At 37.4% G+C, this 22,284-nt stretch overlaps 1 protein-coding gene across 7 annotated transcripts in view; it reads left to right on the forward strand.

The window, feature by feature from the left end:
- Positions 1–22,284, forward strand: part of CEP83 (centrosomal protein 83) — a 138,724-nt gene that overhangs the window by 42,166 nt on the left and 74,274 nt on the right. For 5 of the 7 annotated variants that reach the window (XR_014804352.1, XR_014804353.1, XR_014804355.1 and 2 more), the window contains exons 2-5: positions 5,723–5,998; positions 6,812–6,962; positions 17,446–17,538; positions 19,366–19,497. Coding sequence is in view for 2 of the 7 variants with exons in the window: in XM_084957569.1 (XP_084813695.1) it covers positions 5,826–5,998; positions 6,812–6,962; positions 17,446–17,538; positions 19,366–19,497 (549 nt within the window). In the remaining 5 variants the exon portion in view is untranslated. Of the gene's footprint in view, positions 1–4,948; positions 5,076–5,722; positions 5,999–6,811; positions 6,963–17,445; positions 17,539–19,365; positions 19,498–22,284 lie in introns of those variants that run through there. The other 2 variants (XR_014804354.1, XR_014804356.1) reach the window with 2 other exon arrangements.

Raw genomic sequence — 22,284 nt, forward strand, 5'->3', positions numbered from 1 at the left:
TGCATCTAGGAATTGGTGGTTTTAATCAGTTTGGGGATGTTATCAACCTTTATTAATTTTTTTTTTTTTTTTTTGCTTTGTATTGAATGTATTCTTTTAGCCTATTGTCCAGTTCCTTCCTAAATTATGTGTAATCTGGGCTATTTTACTCACTCATTGCACTCTTCATTTTGGTTATCATATTTTTCAATTTTAGAGTTTCCATTGGTTTCTTTTCTCCCTTCCTCTTCCCCTTCCCTGTTCCCTTCCTGGCTCTGCCTGTGGCATATGGAAGTTCCCAGGCCAAGCATCAAATCCGAGCAGGAGCTGCAACCTATGCCACAGCTGTAGCAATGCTGGATCCTTACCCCACGGTACCAGGCTGGGAGTCAAACTGGCATCTCCACAGATGCCAGTTTCTTTTTATGGTTCTAATTCTCTCACAAATTTCTCAGCCTTGTTTTCTATTGCCTGGTACACAATAATAGCTTAAAACATTTTTTTTTAGAAATTTTTTCAATAACCCTTTAATAGTGGGGCCCTTTTTGGGTGTCCATTGTCTGTCGTTTCTGTGGCTTTAATTTGTGTTACCTTATCTTCCCATGGGCTTTTGTGTGTGTGTATGTGTCATATATTTATTTTTTAGAACAATTGGAGCTCTAGTCTGATATTTCCTTCGAAGTTACCCTTATCCCAAGAGTCAGCCTTTAAAGTCTCTGTCCAAAATGAAGGGTATTCACCAGGGCTTCTCGACTTCTTGCTAGTCTAATCTTTCTTTGAATTTAAAGACTGTCCCAGCTACCTCTCTGAAATTGGCAGATGCCGCCAGGGGAAGGGTGGTCCCAAGTGCCAGTCTAGTCTTTCTGCTTCCATATCTTCCCCTGTTCCCAAATCAGTAAATATTTATTCTCTTGTTTTCCAATGTCTTCAAGCTTATTTCAAAAAGAATGTATCCATCTTTTCTTGTTGTCATTATCAGGAGGCTTGATCAAAATTACCTAATCCTCTGTTACTGGAAATAGAAGATTATCTTCAGATTTCTTGGCATAAGAGATTATACGTTTTTGGAGTTCCTGTCGTGGTGGAGGGGTAACGAATCCAGCTAGGAACCGTGAGGTTTCGGGTTAGATCCCTGGCCTCACTCAGTGGGTTAAGGATCCGGCATTGCCATGAGCTGTGGTGTAGATCACAGATGCAGCTCACATTCCGTATTGCTGTGGCTGTGGTGTAGGCCGACAGCTGTAGCTCTGATTGGACCCCGGGCCTGGGAACCTCCATAAGCCACGGGTGCGGCCCTAAAAAGACAAAAAGACAGAAAAAAAAAAAAGAGAGAGACAGATTATACGTTTTTCATAGTGTTTAGAGTAACTGAGTTGAGATTTTTTCTGTTTTGAGCTAAAAACCTCCTTATGTAATAAAAAATAGAAATTCTTTCCTTTTAATCTTGAATATAGAATGATAGACCTACTTTTGAAGGTCAGAGGAAGAGTTATGTTTTAGCAGGCCTTTCTGTGACACTAGATTTCTCTTTGGAGGACCAGCAGATGACGTTTTCCAAGAGGAGGAGGAGGAGGAGGAGGATTTTGTTTTTCTAGGGCTGTGCCTGTAGCGTATGGAAGTTCCCTGGGGTCAAATCAGGGCTGCAGATGCCAGCCTACACCGCAGCCACAGCAACTTGGGATCCCAGCTGCTTCTGCAACCTACACCATAGCTCACAGCAGTGCTGGGTCTTTAACCCACAAAGCGAGGCCAGGGATCGAACCTGAATCCTCATAGATACTAACTGGGTTCGTAACCCGCGGAGCTACAACAGAAGCTCCTCAGGATCAAGATTGGTAAGGTGATTACTACTGAACTGGATAATTCAGTATGTTACATGTGCACAGTACTTAAAACATGGTAAATTCATTCTGAACTTGGTTAGATTCACATAAATTGGAGTATAGTTTTCTGTGATTCGTAAATACTCCTGGAAGAGAAAATTCCTGAAATGCTCTTGGCACATGCAACCCAGGGGTGTGTAACTTTTGAGTTAGAGTCAAGCTTATTTATACCTAGTTATCACAGAAGTAGAAAACAGTGATTACAGTCCATTCTAGAGTCTCTTTCCATTTATGTAGGGTTCACAAACTAAGACAAAAGCTACATGAGCAAAGGTGTGATGTGCATATGTGTTCAGGGGCCAGCTAGAGTAAGATATTCACGGCAGTGGTAGGAAATGAGACTACTCAGGGTGGATGGGGGCCGATTGTGTAGGGCTTTGAAATACTGGAGTGTCTTGACTTCATCTCATAGATGGGAACTCTTGAATGAGAGTGAGAAGTCAAATAAAAATTTTCGACTATTAATCTGGCAGTGCTTTGGAGGGGAGTATGCTAGAGAGAGGAACTGCTGGGAGCGGGGATAATGAAAAGCTCTCATCTAGTCACGAGGCGATACAAGCCTGACTTTGTGGTTAAGTAGGAGTGGAGAGAATGGAGTGCATTTAAAAAAAAAAAAGAGTGTTTGTTGTTGATGCCTAGGAATTTGAAAGAGAAAGCAGAGAAGACTTTGGGGCTGTAAGTGCGGGTGAATGGCAGCTTCATACTGGTACCAGTACCAGACACTGGGAAGTAAGGAGGTTGAAAGTAGATTGAAAGCAAAGACGATGAACTTGGTTTAAGATAATTTCAATATAGGGTGGTATTGTTCATTATCTGAAAAAAATCTGGTGATCGTTAAAAAGAAAATTTAATAATAAAATGTTGAAAGTGCAACATTTCCTCAGAGGCCAGCACTATTCTCAGCTTGGTGTACTATTCTTTGATTCTTTGTATGTATGGAAGCGTGTGTGTGTTTCTAGCGTTCATAACCTTCGCCGTGCTGTGGGGGCAGGGAGGACAGAGCTAACTTCTTTTTTTTTTTTTTTTTTCAGCCACCCCATGGTATATGGCATTCCCGGGCCAGGGATCAGATGCGAGTTAGAGTTGTGACCTAAGTCCCAGTTGCAGCAACACCAGATCCTTAACCCACTGTACCTGGCCAGGGAGTGAACCTGTGTCCCAGGGCTCCCAAGATGCTCCTGATCCTGTTGCACCATAGCAGAAACTCCTAACTTCTTATTCCTAATGCATAGTTAGCTATACCTTTATTTATGGAAGTTTAGGTTATTTAGGATTTTTTTCATTTTTTTATTTAAAACAATGTAGCAAAGAAAGTCCTTATGTAGTAATTACATTTGAGAACTCAATCCAGCTATTTTATTATTTATTCTAATGATGGAGTTCCCTTCGTGGCTCAGTGGTTAACGAATCCGACTAGGAAGCATGAGGTAGGTTGTGGGTTCGATCCCTGGCCCTGCTCAGTGGGTTGAGGATCTAGTGTTGCTGTGTGCTGTTGTGTAGGTTGCAGACGCGGCTCGGATCCCGCGTTGCTGTGGCTGTGATGTAGGCTGGTGGCTACAGCTCCAATTCGACCCCTAACCTGGGAACCTCCATATGCTGCAGGAAGTGGCCCTAGAAATGGCAAAAAAGACAAAAAAAAAAAAAAAAAGTAAAAAATTAATTCCAAGGATTGGGCCAGGGAATAAGCAGATTTATCATTTTGATACAAGTAACTTTACAAAAAGTTTAGTACTGGTGTGTGTGTGTGAGCATGCGCGTGCCCGTTAGCATAATTTTTGTGTGTGTGTGAGGGGAAAGATACTATGTGTTTGCATGTGGTACCTACTGGTGATGTGTTGGTGTATTCTAGCTTTATTAGTCACTAAAATCAACATGTAAAAAGGTAATGAAATTGCAGACATCTTGGAACAGGAGAAATCCTCCTGGTTTAGGAAAATAGAAGAGGGCAATACAGGTATGTCTGTGTAGAAACTAGCACGGGAGATGAGGTCACGGTGGTGGTGATTGAGAAAGGGCTATTCTGAAATTAGTGACATCCTGGAAAGTACTAAATAGTAAAAGTGGTAAATATTTCATTGCCAAAATGGAAGGAGATAAATCATTGCACTATATTTTCTAGAAACTTTTAGATCTGTGTGAATTTTGTTTCTATGAGGACTTAACTTTCATTTTAGGGTAGAGGGTCCAGGAAGGATATTTACCTCACTGTCAACTTAACTGGAATACAAAGGAAAAAAAATACTCATTTTATCTTGGAAAGCTTCATTTCACTAGTAGTAGCGAAGGAAAAGGATAGCTTTTGATTTTTCTAATGTAGCTAGCTGATTAAAATTAAAACCTTATAATGCCTTTTGATGATCCTACTAGAAAGTATAAGGTAGGTTTATTGTATGTTTCTATCTCTGAAAAATTAATTTGGGTTGAAGAGCAGAATCAAAATTGCATGCCAGTTTTACGATCCATTTTATTAATTCACGGCAAATGTATACTCGTGGCAGGATGGGGATGTGGAAGCTGCTACCGACAGTGCACTCTGTGTTTTCAGAGTTGGATCCTTGTGCACATGTAACCCAAGAGTAAGGAGTCACGTGTCCTCGAAGGCTGTTTCCCCCTTTGTTAGAACAGACAAAGCAGGAAACCAAAGCAGCCTCAATTTTAATTAAAAAGTATTCTTAGGTAATTTGTAGAAACATTAATTTATCAGAAATGATGTGTTTCAAACAACTTTAATGGTTGGTTTATGTAGCAGGCTGAAGATCTTCTCTTGTAGTAAGAAAAGGTAATTCGTAATCACCCATAACTAAGGGAGAAGCTGTAAGGGGAAAAAATTATATGTACGTAATAGTCTTGAGAAAGATTAATGAAGTTAAAAGGGCAGAATTACTTTCAGATTAAAATTTTGTTTTAAATTATTTACAGTAGGAGCACTCGGTTGTCATTTTAAACAGCAAATATTTAGTTGCTTTCATAGGCCTGGATGGGTGCCTTGGGGGATAGCTGAGGTGATTGAATTTCCGTTTTTTAGCACAGTGCATGGTACATGGATGATCAATACTTATGTGATGACTGATGTCTCCTCTGGATCTGCAGCCCGAGTGCAGTCGCCTTGTGTCACATGAAAGACCCTTTGTAGCATTAATCACAGACATAATTACATGTCGAAAGTCATCTTTGTGAAGACTGCGATTCTCCCCGGCTTCTTAGACGTTTCAGGTAGTTTTCCTCCCGATTTTGGAGTGTGGGTGTGGTACCATACTCCACCCTTAAAGCTTACCTAATGAGCTTTAGGAAACATAGGTGATTTGTGAATCCAAGCCTACCTGTACTGGAAGAGTTGATACTTCTGATTAGGTTCATACTTGAAGGTGTGATCTTGATGCTTACAGAATCTTTGCATGGACGTAGAGAAAATTTAAGGGATGATTCAACTTTATTCTTTTTTTTTTTTTTTTAAACCGCCACACTTGTGCACACTTGTGGCACTTGATTTGTGGCAAATGGGTTTCCAGGCCAGCAGTTGAATTGAAGCTGCAGTTGCCGGCCTATGCCGCAGCCACAGCAACACTGGATCCAAGCCACATCTGCAGCCTATGCAGTAGCTTGTGCAACGCTACGTACTTAACCCACTGAACAAGACCGTGAATTGAACTCACAACCTCACAGACACTCTGTCAGCTTCTTAACCCGCTGAGCCACAGTGGAAACTCCTCAACTTTATTCTTGAATTTTGTTTTATGAACAATTGGAAATCTGAAAATTGGGTTTTGCTATAGAAGTGGTAAGGAGGATAATAAGTGAAAAAAAAAATGTAACACTGAAGGAGTTCACTGATAACTAATTAAGTGTATTTCTCTCTGCAGGTATAACTTGGCCTCCTGAGATGATGTCTTAAGCAAGAAGAAAGTGGAAAATAATCTTGGAAAGAAAACTTGAGACAATAAGAAAGCTAGAACTTGCTTTTACATGGTTGTCAGCTTACTTACCAATATGGACACTTTTCCCACCACTTTTCCTCCTGGTGGAGACAGTGGGATGACAGATTCTCAATCTGAGTTCCAAAAAGTGTTAATTGATGAGCGGTTACGATGTGAACATCATAAAGCTAATTATCAGGTCCTGAAGACTGAACACACAAGGTAAATTACTTAAGTTTGGAGATGAGAGGCTTCATTAAAATTTATTTTGTCTGCGTGTTTGCTCTGGAATATATAGTGTAATTTTGTTATAGTGTACAGTATACATTTAAAACTTTTAAAATTAAGTATGTTTTCTTTAAATTAAGTGGGTTATTAAACATTTATAAAAGTCTTGTTTTGAAAGTAGCAAGACATAAAATGTATCTAGGTGGCTACATGTGTTTTATTTCCCTTCAAAATAAAATTGCATTCAGAGGCATTCCCTGGTGGTGCAGTGGGTAAACGATCTATCATTGTCACTGCTGTGTCTAAGTTTGATCCCTTGTCCAGGAACTTCTGCATACCACTGGGCACAGACAATAAAAAATGTATTCGGGGGGTTCCCGTCGTGGCCCAGTGGTTGGCGGATCCGACTGGGAACCATGAGGTTGAGGGTTCGATCCCTGGCCTTGCTCAGTGGTTTGGGGATCTGGCGTTGCCGTGGGCTGTGGTGTTGGTTGTAGACGCAGCTCGGATCCCATGTTGCTGTGGCTCTGGTGTAGGCCGGTGGCTGCAGCTCTGATTCGACCCCGGCCTGGGACCCTCCATATGCCGTGGGAGCGGCCCAAGAAATGGCAAAAAGACCAAAAAAAAAAAAAAGTATTCAGAAACTGTAGGGTTAATTGGAACTCTAAAGCAATGATATTTGCACGTTTAATGGAATAAATGACATTGGTCTTGCTATATAAGTGTTGGCTGACTTTACATAAAATAATGCAATTAGAAAGCAAAGAATATAGTTAAAATTAAATTCTACTTTAAAAAAAAAATTAGGTTGCAAGCTGAATACACAAAGTCACAGAATGAACTCAAGCGCCTAATAAATGAAAAGCAAACTCACCAGGAAAAGTTTCAGCTGCTGCTTCAAGAGCTACGAGGGGAATTAATAGAGAAAACTAAAGACTTAGAAGAAATGAAGCTGCAGGTAAGAAAACGTATTCGAGTTTGTGTAAAAGTAGTCAGCTATTTAGTGGAGGAAAGTAGTTTTGGTAAATTTGGTAAATTCTCTCTGTATTCTTAATGAGTATTTTGTATCTCCAGATGATGTAGTTTAATCTTCTTTCATACACTCTAGAATGTTAGCTACCATGTAGGGTTTAGCCACAAAACTGATATTATATTTAAATTTGCATTATACTTCCTGTTCCAGTTTAAATACCTCATACTTCAGAATAATTGGAGGAAAGGTCAGTTTGAGTTGATAAAAATTCAGTTAACAATTATCTTTAAAAATAAAGTTTTGGAGTTGCCAGAGGTTAACGAATCTGACTAGGAACCATGAGGCTGCAGGTTTGATCCCCGGCCTTGCTCAGTGGATTAAGGATCTGGTGTTGCCGTGAGCTGTGGTGGAGGTCGCAGATGCGGCTCAGATCCCACGTTGCTGTGGCTCTGCTGTAGGCCAGAGGCTGCAGCTCTGATTGGACCCTAGCCTGGGAACCTCCATATGCCACAGGTGTGGCCCTAGAAAAGACAAAAAAAAAAAAAAAAAGTTTTACTAATTATCCTTTAAGTATTGTAATTGAAACTGAGTTAAAGATGATAAGCTGCTTAGAAGACACTGTAAAAAAATATGTGTGCATAAATTATGTGCACAATGTAAGGTAAATGGAATTTCTAAAGTAACAAGTAATTGGTGCTAAAGTACTGACTACTGTTTCTTTAGATATTTTTCACACACTATTCATTTTCCATTTGCCTAGAAAGTAGAGCAAAGCTGAACTTCCGCACCAAACTTACTATAAATTTCCAGTTAGTAGGTATAAGTAGTGATATTTTACTGTAATCCCTGACTAGCACCGGCCATGTATCTCTCCTTGTCTAGTGCTTGTTACAATAAGGTATTACTAATATTGGATGGAGTTCCCGTCGTGGCTCAGTGGTTAATGAATCCAACTAGGAACCATGAGGTTTCGGGTTCGATCCCTGGTCTTGCTCAGTGGGTTAAGGATCCGGCATTGCTGTGAGCTGTGGTGTGGGTCGCAGATGCAGCTCAGATCCCTCGTTGCTGTGGCTCTGGTGTAGGTTGGCAGCTACAGCTCTGGTTGGACCCCTAGCCTGGGAATCTCCATGTGCCGCAGGTGCGGCCATAAAAAAGACAAAAAATAAAATAAAATAATTGGAGTCATAGGTTAATAGAGTAAAAAGCCATCTTTCGAGTCATCCAGTACGGCATATCACCTACTCCCTAGATTCCTTTGACAACAGCATTAAAGAAATTTGTCATTCAGTATCTTCTTGAAATCTTCCGTTGTTGGGAACACCACCACTAAACTTGGGTTGGAGCCTCCACCATGTTTACTGTTTAATTCCTAAGGATAAGTATTTAGGACATTTAAACAAATAAAAACTTCAGCAGTATGAGTTATAGAGGGAAATACAATTTAAACCTCTAGAATTGCTGGATTAATTTGTTTTGCAAGAATTGAGAAGCCTCCATGAATGAAATCTGTGAGCACTGAACCCAAAGTATTCAGAGTATTCTTCAGACATTGGAGATGTAATTACTCTGTTTCTTGAAAGTGACATGTAGACATGCTTATTTGAAATTGGCACGTGCAAAGCAGTGAGCTTAAGACTGGAGTGGCTGTATTAATATCAGACAAAATAGACTTCAAGACAAAAAGTATCACTAAAGATAAAAAGAACATTTTTAGAACCAAAAAAGGATCAATTCACCAGGAAGATGATGACCTACAAATGGTTACGGGTGTCTGTGCCTGTTTTCTCATGTGATAATGGGCATAAAAGCTGTTATCTAATGGGTTGTTGTGAGGACTAACGAGATAACAGTATTTTCAGTACAGTGTCTGGAACATGGTAGATAATCAGAAATGATGGCAGCTTTTATCCTCTTTGAATTTAGGCTCCATGAGGGGAGGACTTTTTTTTTTTTTTTTTTTTTTTTTTTTGTAGTGTGTCTCCAGTACTCAGGATGGCGTCTAGCAAGTATTTGTTAAATGAATGACATGAGTAAGTAGAATAATGAATGATTTGAAATTGTTCTGTTCATATATAATGTTGCACTTGTTGTCTCATATGTACCTGGCACCGTAGCATCTTAGGGTTGGTAATCGTCCAGTTCTCTTTCATATCTGTCATGAGTTGAATTTTTTACCCCCAAAAGATAAGTTGAAACTCTCACTCCCAGCATTTCAGAATGTGACCTAATTTGGAAATAGGGTTTTGCAGATGTAATTACTTAGGTTTAGATGAGGTCATACTAAAGTATGACAGGCTTTTAATCTAATGTGACTGATGGTCCTTAGAAGAAGAAGAGAATGAACATAGAGTCGAAACACATGGGTGGGGGTCAGTGTGGGGTGGGAAGAGAGAACGTCCTGTGATGACAGAAGCCAAGACTGAAGTGCTGCAGCTGCCAGGGAAGGCCAGGAGTCACCAGCACATTAGCAGAAGCTGGGACAAGGCAAGGAAGGTTTCGTCCTGCAGTTTTCAGAGAGAGCCTTGCTGATGCCTTGATCCTGGACCTCTAGCCTCCAACTGTGAGCCCGTAGATTTCTATTGTTAAAAGTCACCCAGTTTGTGGTATTTTGTTAGGGCAAATCCAGGAAACTAATAAACCATCAAAGGCAGAATTCCTGTTTGGATCATCTGTTGCAGGGGTCGTCATTCTGTGCTTCACTGCTTTCAGTGTTAGAGAACCTAGTGAGTTTGTAAAGTGATCCACTGCTGTTGATGTGTCAAAGTATGTTAAGCATTTTCTCTGTCACGCGGAAGTAAAGTCGTCCTCCCTTGTAGCATCCCTGTTGGTTCTTCTCCTGTTCCTTGGACCTATAAGAAGTAACTCTGGACATTGCTCCATGTGATAACTTCCCAAATGTTTGCTGATAAATAAAATTTATCTGGTAAAGTTTGTTTTTCCGGGTAAACAGACCTGGTTTCTATGTGATATTTACCCGGCAAAAATAACTGAAAGAAACATCTAAACATAAATACGCTTATTAAAGCAATTTAGCTATTTGCTATAATGGATATTTGTGATTTGTACAAATTCTGAGTTAAGGAAATTGAACATGAACAAAGTAAAATCAGCAAGAAATACTTCAATGAAGGTTTTATGAAGGGTGATTATTTTAAAATACACATATATTATATTGTCTACCTGCAAAATGCCTTTTCTGAGTTAAGATTTGATATCCCTTTGGCATTTACAGAAAAACAATATAAAAGACATTCGATTAAAGGATATTTCTGCATCACTTGTATAGTTGTAGTGAATGAGGATAATAGTGCCTAGCACATAGGGTGATTGTAAAGATGGAATGAGTCAATGCATAGAAATTGTTAGTATAGTGCTTTGATAGAGTTAAGTGGTTAGCACCTAGCTATTACATTGTTATTATGTAACATGTTAGCAAAACCTTTTTTAAACATATAGGAGTCATTTTATATATTTCTGATAAAAATTTTGAAAAATTACGTTGCCATTTATATGCTTTCTTTGTGCCAGGCAGTGAAAGCTAACCCAATTATGATTCCCATTTTATTTGGCTGCTAGGAAGCTCAGAGCAAAATTACTCAGTTTGTCATTATTATTATTATTATTATTATTATTATTTTGTCTTTTTGCCATTTCTTGGGCTGCTCCCGCGGCATATGGAGGTTCCCAGGCTAGGGATTGAATTGGAGCTATAGCCACCGGCCTATGCCAGAGCCACAGCAGTGCGGGATCCAAGCCAAGTCTGCAGCTTACGCCACAGCTCTTGACAACGCCAGATCCTTAACCCACTGAGCAAGGCCAGGGATTGAACCTGCAACCTCATGGTTCCTAGTTGGATTCCTTAACCACTGAGCCACGATGGGAACTCCTGTCATTATTATTATTATTATTTTTTTTTTGAAGAATCTCTGGCACAGCAGTATTTGCTCTCTTAGAATTTTTTTTTTTTCTTTGTCTTTTTAGGGCTGCACCCTTGGCAAATGGAGGTTGCCAGGCTAGGGGTTGAATTGGAGCTATAGCCGCTGGCCTACACAACAGCCATAGCAACACCAGATCCAAGCTAAATCTGCAAACTGCTCCGCAGTTCACAGCAGATCCAGATCCTTAACGCATTGAGCAAGGCCAGGGGTCGAACCTGCGTCCTCATGGATACCAGTTAGATTTGTTTCCGCTCATCCAAGATGGGAACTCCTATGTTAGAAATTTTTTGAGAAATATTGGTCTATTTCATGTTATTAATATGACAAATATGTTAGAAATTTGTTTTTATAGATTTAATATGGATAATGACACATAGATGGTTGTATGAGAAAGCATTCTCTTTAAGTTTCTTTTTGAGATAAGTGGTACTATTCCATTAGAAATATGAGGCACAGCATAGTTTTCCTCTTACTGTGGCATCAAGTTAATCTAATTCTGTGTCTTTGGTTGTTGTTGACTTTAAGAGAGATGGAGAAGGAAGGAAGATGAGTGAGCTTGTTTTTAGTAAGATTCTCATGAGCTAAGGGTCTCTAACCGTAAGAGTTTTTTCTTTATCAGAGATTTCGTAAATCATAAGACTCCTGTATCGTTAACAGTTTCAGTATTTTTTCCATTATGTAGATCCATATTTCCTTCATCAGTGTCTTTTTCTACGATCTTAAGAACTTTAACGTTTTACACGGTGTAGAAATACTGGTGGGAATCTCTTTAGCTTTAATCTTTTTATAAATGAGAAATTATGTTTAAAGATATTTCTGTTGGGTATTGAATTCTAGGTTGACCATTTTTTATTGCAACCTACACCTACGCAGCTCATGGCAACACCAGATCCCGAACGACTGAGGGAGGCCAGGGATTGAACCTGCATCCTCATGGATACTAGTTGGATTCATTTCCACTATGCCACACTGGAAGCTCCCCCCCCCACCCCCCGGCTTTTTTCAATTCTTAACCCACTGTACCACATCAGGAACTCCTTGTTTATTTATTTTCAATCTTTTTTGTCTCCTTCTGTTTCATTCTGGATAGTTTCTGCTGTCATGTCTTCAAGGTCTCTGATCTTTTCTCCTGCAATGTCTAATCTGCCATTAATCCTGAAGTCCATTTTTGATCTTTTTTGTATATTCCTTGACCTGTTCAAACTATAGCTTTTTATGGAATTCAGTTATAACTATTTTAACGTTTGCTAATTATAGTATCTCTATCACTTCTGGATTAGAATTAGTTATTGGTCTATTCAGATTCTCTGCCAATTTTTAATATTTTTGTTGTTGAGTTGTATGAGTTATTTATATAATTTTTGTATATTAGCCCCTCATTGGATATATGATTTGAAAATAGCTTCTCCCACTTAGTAGGCTGCCTTTTGTTTTGAGGATGGTTTTTTTTGCTGTGCAGAAGCTTTTAAGTTTGATGTAGTTAGATTTGTTTTAGCTTTTGTTTTTCCTTTCCTTTGGAGTCTGAGCCACTAAAATATTGCTAAGACCAATGTCAGTAAGGTTGCCATCTATGTTCTCTTTTAGGTATTCTGTGGTTTCTGGTCTTGACTTCGAGTCTTTAATCTGTTTTGAGTTAATTTTGTGTATTATGTAAGGTAGTGGTGTACTTTTCTTCTTTTGCATTTGACTATGCAGTTTTCCCATCACCATTGATTGAGGAAACTGACCTTTTTCCATTGAATTTTTTTCTTCCTTTGTCATAGATTAATTGTCCATACATGCATGGATTTTTTCTGGGCTCTCTATTCTATTCCACTGATCTGGTGTCTGCTTTTGTGTCAGTAACATATTGATTCGAGTACCATAGCTTTGTGGTGTACTTTGAAGTCAGGGAGTGTGATATCTCCAGCTTTTTCAAACTATACCACAAAGCTGAATCTTCTTTCTCAAGATTGTTTTGGCTGTTTGAAGTCTTTTGTGGTTCTATACAAATTTTAGAATTATCTGTTCTGGTTCTGTGAAATCTGCCATTGGAATGTTGATAGGGATCACGCTGAATCTGTAGATTGCTTTAGTGATGCGGACATTTTAAGTGTTCTTCCATTCCATGAGAATGGGATATCTTCCCATTTTTTGATATTTTCAGGGTTTTTTTTTTTTTTTTCATCTGTCTTATAGTTTTCATTGTACAGGTTTTTCATCTCCTTGATTAAATTTATTCCTGTATTTTCCTTGCCCGATAAACATTTGCTGGATGCTATACATTGTAAGTTTTACTTTGTTGAGTGCTAGATATTTTTATATTCTGATAAATATTCTTGAGCTTTGTTCTGGGAAACAGTTTCATCTTTCTGGGTTTGCTTTTAAGATTTGTTAGTGGATGCAGATTAGTGTTTAGTGCTGATAATTTCCCACTGCTGAGACCCTTTTGAGTACTCATATTCTATGAAATGAAGTTTTTTAGCCTGGCTTTTGGGAAAAGGAGCTCTGTGTTAGCCCTGCATTCTCATCCTTCTAATCCTTCCAGGCGATTTTTTCCTGGCCTTAGGTATTTTCCTTACATGCACGTGCTGATCAGTATTCTACTGAATGAGTCAAGGGGAACCTTTTACAGATATTCATAATTTTCTTTATGTGCCACCCTCCTCTCTGTTACTTTGCCTTGTGACTCTGACTGTATTAGTCTCCCTGAAATCTTGGTTCTTTCTCCTTAAGTTAAGGAGTCTATCATACTCTGCCTTTGTAATGGCCTGGAAGCTTTTGCAAAGCTCACCTTATATGTTTTCTGTCTCTTAGGAGTCTTTTTTTGCTTCATTATGTCTAGTGTCTTGAAAACCATTGCTTGATTTTTGTTCAATCTTTTGTTTGTTTCAGGCAGGATAGTAAAGCTAGTTTCTACTCCATCTGCTGGAAGTGGAAGCACTTATATTTTTAATTAACTTTTAATTATGGAAATCTCAAACAAGTACAGAAGTACAGAGCGTGAGTGATGTGATGCTTCCCCATCGCCTGGCATCAGTAATTACCATCTCTGAGACGGTCTTGTTGTATCTTCTAACACTTGTGCCTCCGTCTCTCGACCTCTCTAGATTATTTAAAAGCAGCTCATAACATCTTAACCGTAAACATTTTAGTATGTATCTCTATTATAGCAAGGCAGTTCCTCAAAAGCTTAGCCAAAATACCATTTCCATACCTAAAAGTTCTTATTTCTTAGAACCCTTTGTGTCTTTGTTCAGATTTCCCTAATTTTCCCATAGTTTTGCTTGCTTACTTTTATTTTTAGAGTTGTTTTGTTTGAAACAGGATCCAAATAAAATTTACCTATTACTCTCTTTTAATTACCGTTTCTTCTCACCTTGGACTCAAAACTCACAGACTCTTGACATCATAAGCCGTCTTATGACCGGAGCTTTCGATCTGTTTTTCCTAGCCCCATTCACTGCCTCTCTCCCACAGCCACCAGTTCTCTCCCACCAAAACTTTGGTCCATCTTGCATCTTCCTGAAATGTGTATATAGAGATGCCATTCTTTTTTTTTAACCTTTTTTAAAAAATTAAAGTATAGTTGATTTATAGTGTGCTAATTTCTACTGTACAGAAAATTGACTTAGTTACATACATATATACATTCTTCTTAAAAGACTTCTTTCCGCTATGATTTATCCCAGGAGATTGGATCTAGTTCACTGTGTTATACAGTGGGACATCGTGTCTTATCCATTCCAAGTGTAATAGTTTGCATCTACTGCCCCCAAACTCTGTCTGTCTTTGTCCTTCTCCCTTTGTCCTTGATGAAAAGTTTGTTCTCTATGTCCGTGAGTCTATTTATTTTGTAGATAGATTAACTTGTGCCTTTTTTTTTTTTTTTTGGCTGCACCTGCCACATGTTAATGTTCCTGGGCCAGGGCTTGAACCCAAGCCACAGCAGTGACAGCTCTGGATTTTTAACCACTAGGCCACCAGGGAACTCCTGTGCCATATTTTAGATTACACATAAAAGTGATGTCATAGGGTATTTGTTTTTCTCTCTTACTTCACATAGCATGATAATCTCTAGTTGCGTCAATATTGCTGTAAAAGGCATTTTTTGGTGTGTGTGACTGAATAATACTCCATTATATATATGTACCACATCTTCTTAACCCATTCATCTGTCAATGACATTTAGGTTATTTCTGTGTCCTGGCTATTATGAATAGTGCTGCAGTGAACATTGGAGTGCATGTATCTCTTTGAGTCATTATTTTGGGTATGTGTCCAGGAGTGGGATTGCTGGATTATATGGTAGTTCTATTTTTTGTTTTCTGAGGAATCTCCGTACTGTTCTCCATAGTGGTTCTACCAACTTACATTCCCACCAGCAGTGCAGGAGGGTTCCCTTTTTCTACACCCTCTTCAGCATTTGTTATTTGTGGACTTATTGATGGTGGATGATGGCCAGTCGGACTGATGTGAGGGGGGTACCTTATTGTAGTTTTTTTTTTTTTTTTTTTCTTTTTAGGGATGTACCACAGCATATGGAAGTTTCCAGGCTAGGGGTCATATAGGAGCTGAAGGTCAGATCTGAGCTGCGTCTGTGACCTACGCCACAGCTTAGGGCAACACCAGATTCTTACCCCACTGAGTGGGGCCAGGATTCGAACCTGCATCCTCATGGATAACTTAGTTGGATTTGTTACTGCTGAGCCACAATGGGAACTTCTTATTGTAGTTTTGATTTGCATTTCTCTGATAATTAGTGATGTTTTCATGTGCTTACTGGCTATCCCTATGTCTTTTTTGGACCTTCTCCCCATTTTTCAATTGGGCTGTTTTTTTTTTGTTGTTGAGTTGTATGAGTTGTTTGTATATTTTGGAGATTAAGCCCTTGTTGGTTATGAAGATGCTCTTCTTAAGCATAAAACCTTCAGTAAATAAGCAAGGTACAAAAAAATGTGTACAGTGTGCCTTTTTTTGTGTGAGAATTTAAAAGTAGTGTATTTGCTTATATATCTATAAGTTGTTTTAAGAAGGTTGCATAAATTAACAGCGAGTGCTGCCTAGACTGAAGGAACTGGGTGACCGAAGTGAGAAGACTGAAGTTTTTACTGTTACATTTTATTTTGTTTGAATTATGTTATTTATATAATTATATTGATTCATGTTAAGTAAAAAGAAAAAAATTAAATACTGTTGAATATTGAGTAAATTGCAAGAGTATGAACTTGGTAGTAGGAACCTTCTACTCTTGGCTCCCACCGCTTTCCCTTCTGTTTCTAGCCAGGATGCAGCTCTCCTCCGTGGTGTTTGGGAATGTGTTGGCATGGCCTTAACTGTTACAGAGTCTAGAGGTTGCTACCAGCATTCTAAATTTCCTGTAGTGCTTTTTGTGGCTCCATCTAAAATGCCTTTATCTCACTTTTGAGGATTTTTTTTGTCCCCCAGTGTATTCGCTGTTTTATTCATTCTTTGGCTTTGGATTCTGCCTAAGCTTTAGTTTTCCCATTCCTTTGGTGTGCCACTCTTTCTATCCTAAGTAAGTTTCTGTTTGTTTTTACCTGTCTGATAAGCCTACGTTGCCTATTTTTATAGTTATTTGTATGTATGAATTATTTTTTCACTTGGGAGTTGGAACTTTTTATGGGGCGAGAGATACTTGCTGTGAGATTTTGTGATTTTTGTGTGTTTCAGTTTCGATAAAAAGAGGATGATAAGGTAGCTACATTCTGGATTATTGTGAGGATTAAATAAATTAATGCACCTAAGGAATTTAGAACAGTATGTTATGTAGATTATAGTATGTTGCACAATGCTTTGTATATAGTAGGGATTCATTAAGTAAAATGTTTAGAATATTTGGCGTATCAATGAATGAATGCAACCGAACATTATACTTAGTTTTCAGAGATTAATGTAAATACAAACTAGATTTTTTTTTAACAACCATATTCATTAATTAATTTATTCACAAGTAATTGAGTGTTTTCCTGTGTGCTAGTGGGGGTGTTGGGAATACATGGTGACTGAAGACGAACAGTGTGTTCTTTTAAGGAGTTTATATAAATACTTATTGAAATACGAGTTCTGTAAGAGTGTAACAGGGAGGAGCCTAAATTAATATCGGTGGTTAAAGTAAAAATCAGCTTTTCCCGATTGAAAATAAGTCTGAAGAATTTCCTGTGGTATATACCACATTATTAACACCTTTGTTTTGCTTGCTCTAGAAAATAGACTCAGGCACTGTATCCAGCATGATAACCTTAGCTGCCAACCTGGTTATTTGTAATAATAACAGTAATCAGTGATTGATGTTACCTCATCTTAATGGAATTTTAGACATCTCTGAGAGCCTGAAATTGAGTTTCTCAAAGTATTACTTCAGATGATGGTTTTCTTTATATAATGGTCACTGTAGGAATAGGTATATTGTGAAATTTCTGTTAGTTGAATTTCCTTCTCATAATTAGGGGAGAAGCTTGGAAATATGTCTAATTCTTTAATATTTGTTATTTCATATTTAGAATTATTTGTATTTCTCTTCATATTAGGTATTAACCCCTCAAAAGTTGGAATTGTTACGAGCCCAAATACAGCAGGAACTAGAAACTCCAATGAGAGAACGTTTTAGGAATCTCGATGAAGTAAGTAATTTGTCTAGAATGACTTAGCATTTATCTTCATGTGACTGTGAAAGGCTTCATGAAAAGCATCATTCTCCTCCTACTCGAGAGCCCCATGGTAGCTTCCCTCCTTACTCAGAGTGCTCTTGGTGGCCATTAAGGCTGCGTGGGATCCGCTCTCACGCCTCCATGCACACTGGCCTCCATGGTGCTTCTTTAGCACTCCATAAAAGGTATAGTTCAAGTCTTTGCCCTAGCGGTTACTCCTGCCATGCATCTTTTGCCTAACTTCCTCATCTCTTTCAAGTCTTTGCCAAAATTTCACCACCTCAATGAGGCCTACTTTGACCAACCCCCACCTCCACTTAATATTGCAACCTGCCTTTCCCATCACTCCATAGACTTTTGGGTTCCCGTTTCCCCTGCTCTGCTCTTTATTTTTCTCTAGTATTTATTATCGTATAGTATTTCTTTTGCTTATTTTTAATTCTCTTTTACCACTTCTGGAATGTAAATTGCATGAGAAGAGGACCCTATGTCTGTTTTGTTCACTGTTATATTCCAAGTTCCAGAAACTTCCTAGCATACAAGTGCTCAGTTAATATTTGTTGAATGAAAGAATGAATTTCATGCAACCTCAGAAAAGTACAAATTTGTTAATTTTTCTTCAGATTGAGATCAGTCTCCTCCTATGAAATGTTGGTATGTCACTCTGTTTAATAAAGGGAACAGGAAAAGACACATAAAGTATGTTACATATTTTGCTAGATATTTTGTATATGTTACCTTATTTAATAAATATATGGGCCTTATACACACAAATGAATATTGTCCCCTTTAAAATGGGCCTCTTTAGAAGCCGTAGTCTAGGGATACTGTCAATTGCAATAAATTGTTGTAGAATCCTCTTTATAAATGCCTTACTGGCTTGATAAAGTCATCTTTTGAATATCCTCCTGGTGGATAACCAAAGCATTATGGTTTAGGAGTAGATTTAATTTTGTGGAATTAAAAAATCACTCAAGCCTAAGGTGGATGATCAAGTTAAGTAAAAGCATGTTTTTCAAAAAAAAAAAAAAAGTTTGTCTCTAGTAAGATTACAAAACCCACTTTCTTGGTTTGTAAACTGATTTAAAAAGCGACATCTTTTAACTGAATATTTACAGTGAGCTGAATATTTTAGGAGACATGCTTTCCTTTATTAATTTCCATGTGCATGTTGAAATAGTGTTACATCTTCCTGCTCTGTTGCCTATAGAGATTCAGAATGCAAGAAACTTTTGTAGTGCTAGGAAGCAGCATTGAAGCATAGGAATTGCACGTGTTCCTGGTGAGTCAGAAGAATTGATGCTACTTATATTCTTCAGACTGGTGTGCATTGGACTGTCATTGTAATATTTGATTGAACCTTAAGTTACCGTACTGAATATTCAAGTAATCTGTTACCTACTTGGAATTCATCCTGACTTTTAGGGGGGTATTTTATATTTTATTAAAGAATTAATTTTTAAAATCTAACTATATTTTGAAAAGTGTGCTACAACTTTTACTAAATCTAGAGGTCAGAACTTTTGGCATGATATACATTTTTATTATTACGAGAATCGGTGAGGAAATAAGAGTAATTGTAATTTGCATTGCTGATACCTTCTCGGGGTATGCTAACTCTGTAACGTCCTTGTCATGAGAACTTTTCTAAAATTTGTTTATACTTCCGTTAATCTTATTTTTTACTTTTAGAATGGCTCTCATATAATTTTTGAAAAATTTTAAATTGATTTGATTTTTGGAGTGAGTACAATTTTAATTTATAAATTTGTGATAAATTACAATCTTCTTTTAATCTAGGAAGTGGAAAAGTATCGAGCTGAATATAATAAGCTTCGCTATGAACATACATTTCTCAAATCAGAATTTGAACACCAGAAAGAAAAATTTGCACGTGTTTTAGAAGAAGAAAAAATAAAATATCAATCAGAGGTAAGTTGATTATACTAGTTTAGTCATTATCCTTCTAGTCAATAAAATTGTATGACTTTTTTTTTGTGAATTCCAACTTAGAGTTGGTTGCGTAATTAAGTTGTCTAAATTAATGGTCATGTATTTGTCATGCTTTTTATCTGGACATGACTTTTTTCTTGTGAACATTCCTTTTTAGCTGTTAGATTTTCTTATCCTTCCCTTTTTTATTTTGTCCCAGTCAGATAAAGTCTCTCTTCTCTGTTAGCCACAGAGACAGACTTCTCTTTGCAAATAAATAGTTTGTCTGTGTGATTTCTTATTTAGCACTGTCCCCTTCTACACCTTAGAGTCAGACCATATTCAGGAGAGCTCTTGGTGTCAGCCTGTGCACCTTGTTGCCACTGATAGAAACAAGAAATTTATACTTCAGGATGTTCCCATCACCGTCACTTTGTTCTTTCTGACATCTGCAACAGCACCGTTCTCTCTTTGATACCCTCAGCCTATACCCTTATTCTCTATTTGTCGAGTTTGACAGCCTCTCTACTCATTTTGTGGTTTGTTTCCTGTTTTTGCCAAAACCCAGCTGTGTCGTTCTTATTCTTCATGTTGCTTTTAGATGATTTTTTTCAGGATGGAACAAGGGAAATACTAGTTTTATCCTGCTGTATTTAAATAAGAAGCCTAATGCTAGTTGAATTTATAAAAAGTAGCCAGGTATCTGTACTTATGTGAAGCACTTGTGTACAAACACACCTTTGTTATATATTTACTGCATTATCTTTATTTGGAACTAAGCTAAAATATACTCTCTTTCCTTTACCAAATACTAATTGGAACAGAGTGATATCTTCTTACCCATGAGCACATTGTTCCATGATTGTTTGAAATGTAAGAAGGTGAATGAATTTTGGATCATCTGAGTCCATTAAAGATACAGTGCCAGAAAAGTGTAAATATTTATAATAGCCTTTTTATTTAAAAATTATTTATGCCTTTAAATGATTTTTATACATATGATCTCACTTCTGTTATAATGGTCAGTGAGATGGGGCAGGACTGTCTTATGTTCTCTAGTTTAAATTGGAGACACTGAAGTACAAAATAAGTGACTTGCCCAAAGTCTCACAGAAACTCAGCAGCTAAGCTAACAAGAGAACTCAGGTATCCCAACTCCCAGCCCAGACTTTTAAGTTTGAAATTACCAATGATTTGAAGTTGCCATGCTTGTTGGGGGCCATATTACCGTTGTAATTTTGTAGAAAGATCAGTCAGTCTACATTATGTATGATTATGAATGATTTTTGAATCTGTAGTTATGATAGGCTAGATAGATATAGTTCCTTTAGGAACTGAATATAGAAATTTTCCTGTGGAAAAAACGATTCATTAAAGATGTCTAGCTTAAAATGTAGATTTAGTAATATTGAAGAGTAACTACTGAGGTTCAAGATAGTGGTGCTTTATTTTACATTTTGCTTTTAAAATCTTATGTTGATGTTTATCTGTAATAATTATTGGTATTCTCTAGTTTCTTAGTTTTTTTATTTTAAGGAATGAAACCTGCATCTGAAATCTGATGACTGTTCTATTTTTTTCACCCATGAAAAACCAAATGATATTCATTAAAAATTTTAAGGTGCCAGTGGCATCATGAGTTTTTTACTTGGAATGTCTTATGACATTCTTAGAAATCTGAAGATAAACAGCTATGTAAGAAGACATGATTAGTAAAGGCTGGAAAAATACAACTTTCTAATAAGACCAACGTTCTCTTTTTTTCTACTTGCCTGTTGATTATGCAGGAGCAATATTAGTCAGTGGGTAATTGGGTATCTGCTTTCATTCCTTCACTTATCTTTATATTCCAGTTTTTCTATACAATTAAAATAAAAACTAGTGAGATGATGTGGATCATGAGCAGCAGTAAAACTTCAAAGTAAAACCTACTCTTGCCATCCATCAATTTTTCAATTTTACAGTTTTAACTTGTAAAATATATTAGCTTGGTGTACTAAAAATAATTGGATTTTCTTGCATTAATTAAGGATTCACACAATACTCGTATACTTTCACTTCTACAGATAAAAGACATAACTGAATATTCTTTATTGTTTTGGTTTGTAGGGAAAGACTTGAGGGACATTTTGTTAGTGTTTTCCTAAAAAGCACTCGAGGAAATCACATGTCCCTCATGATAGATTTTTTTCTTCTGAATTTTTTTTTTTTTAATTCAGGTATAGTTGATTTACAAGGTTGTACCAGTTCCTTCTGTACAGCAAAGGGATCCAGGAATATTTTTTAAAATACTATTTTAAAAAAAAAATATTCTCCATCATGGCCTATCCCAGGAGATTAGATATAGTTCCCTGTGCTGTACAAGTAGGACCTTATTGTCTGTCCATTCTAAATGTAACAGTTTGCATCTATACCCCAAATTCGCAGTCCATCCCACTTCTTCACCCTTCTCCCTTGACAGCCACAAGTCTGTTCTCCATGTCTCTGAGTCTGTTTCTCTTTGTAAATAGGTTCATTTGTGCCGTATTTTAGATTCTACATATAAGTGATATCATGTGTTTGTCCTTCTCTTTTTGATATACTTCACTCTATGATAATCTCTAGTTGTATCCATGTTGTTGTAAATGGCATTATTTCATTCTTTTTTTATGGTTGAGTAGTATTCCAATGTGTGTGTGTATATATGTGTGTGTATTTATATATCTTCCATAACTTGTTCATCTGTTGATGGACATTTTTAGGTTGTTTCCATATCTTGGCTGTTGTGAATAGTGTTGCTATGAACAT

The sequence above is a fragment of the Sus scrofa genome, chromosome 5 (assembly GCF_054392235.1).
Source record: "Sus scrofa isolate SSC_HxYL_T2T_F1_AM1 chromosome 5, Sscrofa_HxYL_maternal_Yorkshire_Landrace_v2.0, whole genome shotgun sequence".
Taxonomy (NCBI): domain Eukaryota; kingdom Metazoa; phylum Chordata; class Mammalia; order Artiodactyla; family Suidae; genus Sus; species Sus scrofa.